Source organism: Mercenaria mercenaria, chromosome 4 (genome assembly GCF_021730395.1).
Source record: "Mercenaria mercenaria strain notata chromosome 4, MADL_Memer_1, whole genome shotgun sequence".
NCBI classification, from domain to species: Eukaryota; Metazoa; Mollusca; class Bivalvia; order Venerida; family Veneridae; genus Mercenaria; species Mercenaria mercenaria.
Window position 1 is genome coordinate 30,054,696 of NC_069364.1, and position 11,567 is coordinate 30,066,262.

Here is an 11,567-nt window from a genome sequence, read left to right on the forward strand (position 1 = left end):
TATTCTAGCAATAATTATTATTTTAAAGCTTGAATCTAAATTGCCTCTTATTTGTAAATTTGACCCCAAATAATTTGACACTACTTTTAAACAGCTAAAAACTGTTTACTGCTAAATATTAATGTTTATCATGTTTACACCCATTCACATTGCTCGGATGAACCTGCATGATATACCATGCATTTTAATTAAACGAGAAACAATAATAAGACACTAATTTCTGTGACATTGGCCCTTATGACATTGATCGTTTTTGTAGCTAAGCAGTAACATATATTCACAATAAGTTCATACAGGTTTACACAAGAAAGAGTTATGGACGGGACGTACGTGAAAAGTCATGTAAAAATTGAAAATTACCTCAAGGAAATACGTACAAAGAATATTAAGCAATGTCTGCAGGGATATGCAAAGACGAAATCTAAAATCGAAGCATTTGTTTTCGTCTCAACTAATGGTGAAAGACAGAGCATTTCGTGGGCAAATCTTTACGAAAGGTCATGTGCAACGGCCAGTTCAATGATACGGCTTGGTGTGAAAAGGAATGAAATTGTTGCTATTAGTCTACGAACATGTCCTGAATGGCTTTATGCAACATTTGGTGCAATGATAGCAGGCGCTATCCCGGTAAGTGTTGCGTTTACTTATACAGATGGTAGCGACTTGGTAGCGATTATGGAAAGAATGAAATGCTGTTCTCTTTTCATTATGGACCCCGGATTCGATAACGTTAATTGGAACATTGCTCAGGGGTTGCTGGATGAATATAATGACATTGGAGATGTTAAAAGTGCAAAACTACCGTACTTGCGTTATTTGGTAGGTGTCGGCTTTGAAAATTGCTCTGATCCCGTCAAACACTTTCAAGATTTACTAAATGGTACGGATTCTGATGCTGATTTTCCCGATTTAGAGTCTGGAGATGTCGCAACTATGTTACAGACCTCGGGAAGCACGGGGGTATCAAAACTTGTTGTGCATACGCATGCCTCACTCATCTCATTGACTGGTTCCGAATTCATATTTGTTGATCCAAACTACATTGTTTTCAACGGCCGTCCGTTTAACTGGATTGGAGGATTTCCATTGTCAATTTTGACCGGGGAAAGCAGGGTGACAATATCCGGATTCTGCGAAGCACCAACAGACAGAGTATCTTTCATGAAAGATATCATCGAAAAGGAACGATGTTCATTGATATATGCGTTGCCTCCACTGATGGTTGAGCTTATACGAATGCTACATGTAAATTGCTTTTTGTAAAATGATATATTATGCAATTATATGATACGAAATGGTAACTAAAGTCAGACTGCCGGATCGCAAATGCTGTTTTTTTTTTGTTGTTTTGTCTTTTTTTTTTTTGTTTTATTTTTGGTATGGATTTATACCTAATTGCTCTGTAAGCAAGAGCGTTTATACTCCCGAAGGGGAAGCATATAGTCGCCGCTTTGTTCGTTTGGACGTTTCTGTCCGTTACAAAATTCTTGTCCGGAGTATTTCTCAGCAACAACTAGCTGAAATTAAGCAAATTTTAAACTTCATATGAAGCTTCTCTGTCAAGATATATATGTGCATATTATCTTAAAGTTACGGTTGAATGAAATTTTATTGTCATTCAACTTTAGTAAACTAAAGCGCCATCATTGTCCGCAGGATTTCTCGGAAACCGCTGTCTGGCATTCAGCGATAATTCATCTGATGATGAGAATATCATCTTCATGTTCTAGTTGAATGGTTTTCAGTGAGTTATTGTCCTTAATCAGCATCTGTAAACTATAGTGCCATCCTTGTCCAGAGTGTTCCTCAGAAACCCTTGGCTGATATTCAGCGAAACTTCATAGAAAAGAGGATGTGCACATGCCTTATGCATGCTTTTTCTCAACAACTACTCGCTGAAGATCTAAGAAACGTCTTTGGAAGCTTCACTTCAAGGACGGGGTATGTGTACAGTCGACGAATTCCGCATTTTTGCTTTAAATAATTATGCAAAAAGCATATTTCGGGGAGCATCCATCGGTTTTCCCGATATTTTCTTGGTTTCAGTTGTTTCCCAAATATTTCTTCGCATCATTATAGTAAACAATCCAGTCATACTTTTAGTACATATTTCTCAGATTGTTACACTATTTGACAATAAATCAAACTCGCACAAAATAAACTTATATACCATTTCTATAATTGTGTTTTGGTCGGTTTCATCATATCTTGCAGATTGAATAAACAGTAACATTTAAGAAATTCTTAAATACAATTCTGATGTAATCTTATGTTTTAAATAGGACGAGTTGCCATCTGATTGACCAGTCATAGTAATACTTACTGGCGGACAACCAGTGACGAAAGCCTTGACGAAAGTTATTGGAAAAGCCGCGAAATTTCTCTGCTGTTTATACGGTTCGTCGGAAGCTTTGTTTTTAACTCAGTCTTTAGTAGCAAACAGCGAAAGCTTTGTCGAATACGGATGTGGTACGCCATTGCCGCTTCAAGGACCAGAAATGAAAATTGTTGATGAATACGGACAAACGCTTCCAGTTGAAACAAGAGGTGAAATATACAGCCGATCTCCTGGTATGTTCAAAGAATACTTCCACGACCAAGAGAAAACTAAGGCTGTAATGACTGGAGATGGATGGTACAAAACTGATGACATTGGACGGATGACTGAGAAAGGAGAGTTTTTCGTTGAAGGCCGAAAATCCAATATAATAATTTCTGGAGGAATGACTATTTCTCCTGAAATATTAGAGCAAGTAATGAAGACTTTTCCTGAAGTTGAGTCAGTTGTTATGGTACCGGTGCCCGACGAAGTTTACTATCAGGTTGTATGCGCATGTATAGTTCTGAAAGCCGGAAGTGACATCACAGAGCCACAGCTTCGAATGCAATGTCATAATCTTTATACAGATAAAACAGGACTTTTTACAGTACTTCCGACGTTTTACTTGTTTTTGGAAAAAATTCCAGAAACTAAAACAGGAAAGATAGATAGAAAAGGATTGGAACGGCTTGCATGCAGCAAATTTAGGTAATTCTATTGCTGTTGCAAGTGTGTGGATGTCCAAACATCTGCGCATACTTCAAACGTAACAATGTATATCATACCTAAAGAGAAAATTAGTCAAAATCGCGATTCTTACTGTTTGTGTCACATTTACAGCATCGTATTTCTTTGTGTTATAAATCGTCCACTATCAATAGCACAATTCTAACGTCGAATCACAACGAATGCTTTCATATTATATTATTTCATACTATCCACGGAAAAGTCTTGTAAAATGCTGCAAACGCATAACATTACTTTGGAAAAGGCTCCACCTTATGATCAGTTTGGTACATAGAAGAAAATATTGTTAATTGTGATGTGAAATACTGAATTTATTTTATTTTAATTTATTTTTAACAAAGGATATTATCATATTCTGTGCTATTGCATACTCTTTTTTCTATTCCCCGTAAAGTTACATGATATTTTTCCATACACTCATCTGAATTTCATATCAGGCGCGTGACATAATTTAATGTGTGTCGTTGCATTAATTCTTTTGTGAATCTTATCCAGGCTATCGAACAAGTTCATAATATTTACATTATGTTTATACGTGTAGATACGTATGTAATAAGAAAAGTTACATATATTATCTTTGCATCGAGAAATATGCAATCTAAAGTCGCGAAACATTGCCGTTGCATAATAACACTTGCGTATTTCTCGATACAATGCTAATAACCATTCTTTAATACAGTGAGGTCAATATGCATGAGATGTCCGTGTGCACTTGCTTTTTAGCAAATCTGAGTGTAAGGGAGAACAAAGTGCTCATGAATGGTCTGTTCTGTATGTTCTTCTTACGTATTGATCCTGCTAAATTTCTATAAATGAACTTGTCTATCTTTCAATTTGACCAGTACCATCAACTGTTAAAAGGGGTGCTTTTATGATATTTTAGTCTTAATCAACTATTATGAAAATAGGAATATTAGTCCGTATACTTTGAAAGCTTTTTTTAAAGAATATGTGTATGATTGTGTATTCAAGTTACTATGTAATCAGAAGATATTGCTCAGATATGTATTTATATATTGTATCATATTCAAATGTCAATGTACGTTATTATAATGTATTGTTGAAATGAAAAAATAAACGGGTTGTTCCACGTTTGTGAAACAATTCCAAAAAGGAAAAGGAGTGCTTTACAGAACTATACTGACTGAATAGCGAACAGTGCAGATACTGATCAGACTGCATGGGTGTGCAGGATAATCATGAGCTACACTGGTCGCAAAGGCAGAATCAGTCGTGTCAAGCATGATAAGGGTTAATCCGTCCGTTGTCTATCGTCTATCATCAATTTATTTGTTATCACAGTAGATGGTTTATTTCTTAAATTACTTTCATAACACTTACACGTAGTTTGTTCATCTGTCTGTCACTATAGGTCTAGTCCAAGACTATAGAATAGCGTAATAGGGCACGCGTGGGTATCCGATAATGGCCCAAGACGAATGCGGGGGTCTTCTGACAATTTCTAGTTGATACATTGCATTAGCATGAACCAAATAACAGTTCTAAAGTTTTGTCAAGTTTATTTGCAATGTGGAATGCAACTTTAATGAATGTATATAAGTACCATGCAGTGAAAATGAAAAGGTATAGCAATTTCGAGGGGTTATTGCAAAAAGATACCATGGCTGCCTTTAATTATCAGCACTTGATACATTTTTGCATTAACCCCTTGAATTATGATAAATATATACTGACAAATATAGTTAACAGCCAGCCATGATACCAATTACCTGAACATTGAAATAGGTATATGACAAAAAATAGTAAAATAACTTGCACTTAATGACACACATTATAATGAAAATTGTGTACATGTATGCTTGTAGCTTTGAAAACTATAGGAAACGGGTCAAGTTGCCAAGTTCAAGTTATCTACTAACAGTGAACTCTGGAAAATTATCACAACATCTATTCTAAACGTTGTAATATCAATATCATTAAATGGCTAATCTCATTTCCAAATTCTAAACTTAAAATTCCAAATTGCAGTCTTTCAGTGGGGTTTTATTATTATTTTTTATAATATTCTTGCTGTTTTGTAAGTAGGTGGCTCCGTGGCTAAGTGGTTAACATCGCTGACTTTGAATCACTTGCTCCTAATAAATGTGTATTCAAACCTTTGTTGGGGAATAGAATTCTAAGAGGAAGCCATCCAAGGTCGGTTACTGAATTGCCCAGAGGTGCTCCTGGGGTTTACCACCGCCATCAAAAGATGGAAGAATCGCAATATCATCTAAATTTTGTCGGTGTGACCTTACACCCATCAAAAAAACAGAAGAAAAAAGTTAATAATAGTTCATAAGTATATCAATAGGCAAATAACTACTTATGAAGAATTACTAAGATTTCTAACATAACTTTTATGTCTGGCATTTAATTGAGAATGTAAAGTCAGGGTCTAAAAATGAATTATCATAGTGAACGATGAACATTGGCTGAAAATCGTTTCATGCTCCCATAAACCAGTTCTCGTATTCAGTTCCAAATCTTTCATACATTTCCTTCCGGTGAATTTCACAGACCCGAGATGATTGATAAATTTTCTGTCGCTACTTTCGGAATTACAAATTCCGTCGTTAATTTTTTGTAACAACAAATGACCAGACGTTTGACTTAATTATTCATTCAAATTGGTAATCTACCCAGTGTGAGCAATAAATTTGCCATCAAAGTAAACATTTTTTCTTAATTAATGGTCCATTAGCGGTAGCGTCTTTAACAACATCTGCGAACGATAAAATTATCCTAGCTACAGTCAAAAAGACATACTCATACATTCTCACTCCAAACCATAAGATTCAAGTCTCTGTTTCGTGACATACATGGCTGTCATCAGGACAACACTCGAAAATTTTACTGTAGCTGAGTAAGAACCAATTCGGCATGTTCCAATGTCATCTCGGCAAGAGCCAACCAGTGTCCAGTGTGAAATTCGTTCTTTCTGGCTATGTGAGGAAAAGAAATTGATAAGAAAAACGCTGTCCTGGTATATTAAACTTTTCTGAACAATAAAAATTACAACACAACTTGACAAGATCATAAATATGAGCTGTTATCATCTTACTTGGTCACATTCTATACTTACAAAATTTGATTTATAAAAATAGTTAAAAGCCTGATTACACTGACCACATGTTATTATTACTATAAAGAAATACATACTATCCATACATTTATTTTCTTTTTATTTTAAATTTTATTACATTTCTTATAAATTCTTTCGACGTACAGAAAATCATTCCGAAATAGTTTCGAGACTATCCCATGGTAGACCTCTGGTTTGCGCAAGATATCCCCATGGTGAACCATGGTAAGCCCCTGGTATGCACAAGGTAGTCCAGAGACGAACCATGGTAGACCTCTGGTGTACAAGAATGACAAAAGCTGGGGACAGTAATTTCTAGGTAATCAATATAACCTCGTTTTTGCAGTTTTGGTCCAACTTATCTTTTGCTACCAAAACATAACTGACTTTTTAATTTAGTATTGCGGCATTCACAACTCCATTACTGTAATTCAATACCTTTGGATCTTATTTCAATGGATAAAAAATCCTCAGCCGAATTAATGTACCTAAAACACACTAACAGTTGGATGCTATACATCAGCAAAGCAAAACAGAATGGAATTTTTAGGTCGGGTTTGGTGAAAAACATGCCAAGGGCGTGCGGGAGTTTTTTCGTTTTTTCCCCGGACTTGTCACAATTTATTTTTTGTTCAACAAACCGTTGTTTTAACATTATTTGTTCAACGAATCAAATAAATATTAACTGGATCAATAAATTGTGTAATAGAGGATCCAAATCCCTGCATCCTGGATAAACCCTGTACTTCGATTTGTTTTCGTAAAAGATAAAAAAGTTATTCTTGAATGAATCAATAACTTGCATATTCAAATATCATTACGGCAATCTAAAATTTGACTTACGTACCGACTAGCATTGAATGTATCCACATTTTTAAATCATTCTTTATCAGTGACTATTTCACTCTAAATCATTCAAGAATATACTTTGGTACTCCGAACCAACTTTCAGAAAATGAGAGGAGAACTAATGTTTCAACATGTACACTTTCATTTAAATATTCGTAAGTAGACTTGTAAATTGGCACCATTATCTATTTGTTTTTAATATCACTTACTTTGCCAAATATTTAGATATATTTAAAATCTACCGACCTCCATGAACATTCCAAAATATTTAGTTATTTTTCAGACATTTTACATCACCATTACTGTTATTCAATTGAATTTGGAATGACAAGTCAACTTCATGGTAGATTAAAAACTAAACCCATATAAATGCTACACTGTATAACTTTGTGTTGTTATAATTTCAACAAAGAAAAAAATCATTCTTCAATGCAACGCACAGCTGCTTATAAAATGGACCACATGAAGTACCAACACATGTTAAGACATTTTCAAATTAATGCAGTAGCATTGGTGAAGAATTCAGGTAAAAGTTATGAAAAGAGAACTATTTGGTATAGAACAGAAAAGAACAGAAAAATTACAACATTTTATGACAACGATTTCAATATTTATGTACTTATAGTGTGATCAATAAGTGTGTGTTTGAATCTAAGCTTATTATACGCCCGAAGGGACGTATTATGTTATACCCCCGGTGTCCGTCCGTCTGTCCGTCCGTTCATTAGCAATTTCGTGGCGGCTCTGCAACTCTTGAACCCCTTGAAGGATTCCAAAGAAACTTGACACAAATGTTCACCACACCGAGACGACGTGCAGAGCGCATGTTTTGGATGTCTCTCTTCAAGGCCAAGGTCACACTAGGGGTCAAAGGTCATATCAGTTTGTTTCATGTCCGCTCTGTAACTTTTAAACTGCATGAAGGATTTCAAAGAAACTTGGCACAAATGTTCACCAGTCTGAGACGACGTGCAGAGCGTATGTTTCGGATGACTCACTTCAAGGTCAAGGTCACATTTAGGGGTCAAAGGTCATATATTACTTTGCCTTGTGTATACATTTTGATTTGCTCTGCATTGCAGTGCTCTTGTTTTTATTTGGCAGATCCCTTTTTGTTCACTTACAATATATTTTTTTGAATTACTTCCCTATTATGTTACTATAAATAGTTTATTTTGAAACTTTTTTATTATTGGCCGTAGGGAAAAACCGAGACCACTTCTCTGTGGTACAACATAGATGGTGCCTCCAATATTTAGGTGTATATTGAAATATCTGTACCTGGTAAGGATTTTTATGGACTTAGAATATTTTTAGTGGACTTAGATTTTGTTTTTGAATTTCTTTCCTGTGTTGTGCCTGTCCTTTGGGCTTCAACAGTCAAGTTCTTTAAATTTTGCTCCCATCCTCTGATGTAACCCTTCGGGCATATATTGCCCCGCTTGGCGGAGCTCTTGTTTATAGTCGCCACCGGTAACCTATATGGGCGACTCCTCCAGAAGACTGCTAGTACTGTTAGTAGGAGGACAGTGCAAAATACAAAAGACGCTCTAATCCCTAAAGCTTCATTGGTTCTTTTGCGTGCCAGGTGTACAGGGTCCATACACGGGACTCTTATTATTAGTAATGTTTAGTTGGACAATCGAGGGCCCGAACTTACGATTCCTGGTTTTGTGATCAAACAGTGGTGCTATTGGACCACTGCGTCCACTGTGCTACAATAAAATATTATAAAAATTGTGGCGTCAAGAGCTTTTCTCCTAATTCGCACAATTGCACATTTGATATCTGTCTGTATTCGAGCTGTAATTTGATGCATAGACACATTACAAGAACATTATCGCGCATGCAAATGGCCTAAAATGTATGATACTTACACAGGCAAACATTAGCAGTAATGAGATCTCCCTTAAAAGAAATATGCCAGTGTTGGCGCTATTGAGTCAGTTGTGGCGCTATACAGTAGTGATGTCGCTGTGGCTATGGCATGCGTATTCTGTTCAATTTTGGCTACCAACTTACACGTCTATCTTGTTTAAGATCTGAACAAATTGAACAGTTTTATTTCTCATATAAACAAAAATTTTCAATCAATAAAAACACACAGAAAAAACAACATTTCGTAGCTAAGCTTTTCCGATATAAAAGTGTCCACCACGTAATAATTATATCCTATGGCCATTCCTCCGAGAAATGCATCGTTATTACCCGCCGCCAGGAGGCGGTGGGTTTATTGGTATGCTAAAATTTTCGCGTGTGGGACATGGAGCAAGTCATGTGACAGGTTTTCGATCCTGTACAGATTTTTTTTTGTTCGTAGATGTGTGATACACTAATACTTTATTTAAATGATAAAATATTCTATATATATATTTTATTATTTAAAAAAAAAATAAGAAACACACTTGGGTCAGCTGACACGTTTCGACCATCTTCGTAACACACCGTAAGTTATATCCATCTCGGATGACCGTGACCTAATTCACACGATCCTTTTGTTTACATTTTTATTCCTACAATTTTCGTCTTTCATGTGGTACATTTAACTTAGATACAAGAATTTTATAATTTGGTGGTGATGTAGAATTACCACGATTATCGGAGATTTGTGGAATTATGCTTTAACTTAATATTAAATTGTAAAAACAGGTTGTGTATGACGTCATCAATATCCGCGGACATAACATGTAAACAAATAATCAGCTGTTCAGTGAGCTGATAACCTTTGATTGAGATGAGTAAATGGAAATGAGTTTACATTACTTCTGTTAGGATTCTGGTTAGGAAAGTGTGGTTAGTTTGCATAAACTCAAGATATTAGATATTTTAGGATATAATTTAATATATTTAGATTTACATGACCTGCAGATGACCCCAATTATTTTTGAGATCATTTAAAGGACATTCATTATGACTGATCTGAATATACATTTCTGGCGGCGGAAAAACTTTTGACTTGTACATATCTTACCTGCTGAATTCCATCTGCATGGAATCATTTTGTTACATTTAGAAACAACATACATGTAAAATCCGAGCATGTGGAATTTTCGTGAAATGACAGAAACTCAACGTTTACATTTTTTAAGATGTTTTCAGATCATATATTAATACTTCTGAAATGGTTTCCCTTTGTAAAAAAAAAGAAAGGAATCAATCTACTCATCTGCCTAATTAAGGACAGAGTCTTCACATGCACCACATTCCTCCATTTCGCTAATATGTTCAAGTACCTTACCATATTCATTGTCATGATTAGAATCGTTTCATATCTTGATTTGAAAGTGACTGACTTGTCAAAAGATTTGTTTTATTGGGAATGTGATTTCAGTTGTATGTCCTATGTTTTGATGGGTGAACAAATTAAGATCTTTTTCAAAGTTTTTGAGTGACGGTATTTTGAAGAAGAATGTGTTCTTGCTGTAGAATTTGCCTTAAGTGAGATAATTGTGTTCATTTTAATTTATCTGTTCTGCCCTGTTTTGAAAATTGCCTATCTAGTTTTACTTTCATATAAGGTCTCTGTTATTATGTCGAATTCAGTTCAATGGTCAGTTCAAAGTTGTTCTCCTTCATTCTTCCTTGGTAGGTACCGTCTCTACAAAGTAAAAAGGAACAACCCTATCATGCTTAATTTGCCGATCCATATTCTGTCATTCATTTCGCATGAACTCAAAAATAAATGGGAATAGGGCAGATGTAATTATTAAGATTTATCCCCGACTGTAACTAACGTTATTGCAGTAAAAGGAACGATATGTAAGATATGTAAAAAACAAAGACAAATATCAAACAGGGAATGCCACGTACCAAAAACGCAGCCTCCCCAAAACGAAACCCACAGCACGGAGACGCGCACACCACAAACACACACACATACATATACACAAGCCAACACACCAGGACAAAACGAACAAACAAAGGAACACAGCGGGGCACCGCCTTGGAACGGTCAGTGGCAAAAACACCACTTGGAAGCTTAAACCGGTTTATGGTGCGCACCCAAACTCACTCTTACCCCCACCATGTTCCAAAGACACGGGACAGTGTAAATAAAAGTAATCCCCTCCAGGTCAATCTCGAACACACGTAATGGAAACAAAAAGGCATGGCATGTAAAACACAAAAATGCTCGTGTATAAATATATAAAAAGCAAACCTTTAGAACCAAAAACTCATGTACTCAGAAAGACAGAACCACAGAGAAATGCTCATGTAAGTGTATGTATAAAGAAAACCTTTCAGAACAGATACATGCACATAATAACTTGAGCTGCTTTTAAGAAAAGCGCATGTCTCCCGCAACTGCCTAATCATCTGAATAGTAGTGTTTGAGTCAACCATGCACCAAGATGCTTTGATTATAAAAAACAAGATTCAAGGTCCATAATTCCGAAGTGCCTGTGACGATTTGGCTAGTTATCGACTGGCCGAGGACATACTGGCAAACACATTTTCTTCAAGTTTGGTGAAGATCGGATGAGAAATGTTCGACTTAGAGTGCGGACAAGCTTTGTGCGACAGACAGACACACAGACAGGAGTAAATCAATATGTCTCCCACACC

The 11,567-nt window shown here is 35.8% G+C and overlaps 1 protein-coding gene across 1 annotated transcript; it reads left to right on the forward strand.

The window, feature by feature from the left end:
• Window positions 1-315: 315 nt before the first annotated feature.
• LOC128556585 (medium-chain acyl-CoA ligase ACSF2, mitochondrial-like) lies at window positions 316-3,032 on the forward strand. The gene is made up of 2 exons (XM_053542114.1): window positions 316-1,245; window positions 2,427-3,032. Exons 1-2 carry the CDS (start codon window positions 316-318, stop codon window positions 3,030-3,032), a joined length of 1,536 nt encoding a protein of 511 aa, XP_053398089.1.
• The last annotated feature ends 8,535 nt before the right edge of the window (window positions 3,033-11,567 follow it).

Excerpts from the sequence above, each read along its gene's own strand:
- LOC128556585 (XM_053542114.1), top strand. The coding sequence starts at position 316 with ATGGACGGGACGTACGTGAAAAGTCATGTAAAAATTGAAAATTACCTC. Across the intron at positions 1,246-2,426 it reads AGCTTATACGAATGCTACAT|TCTTTAGTAGCAAACAGCGA; the intron begins GTAAATTGCTTT and ends TTTTTAACTCAG.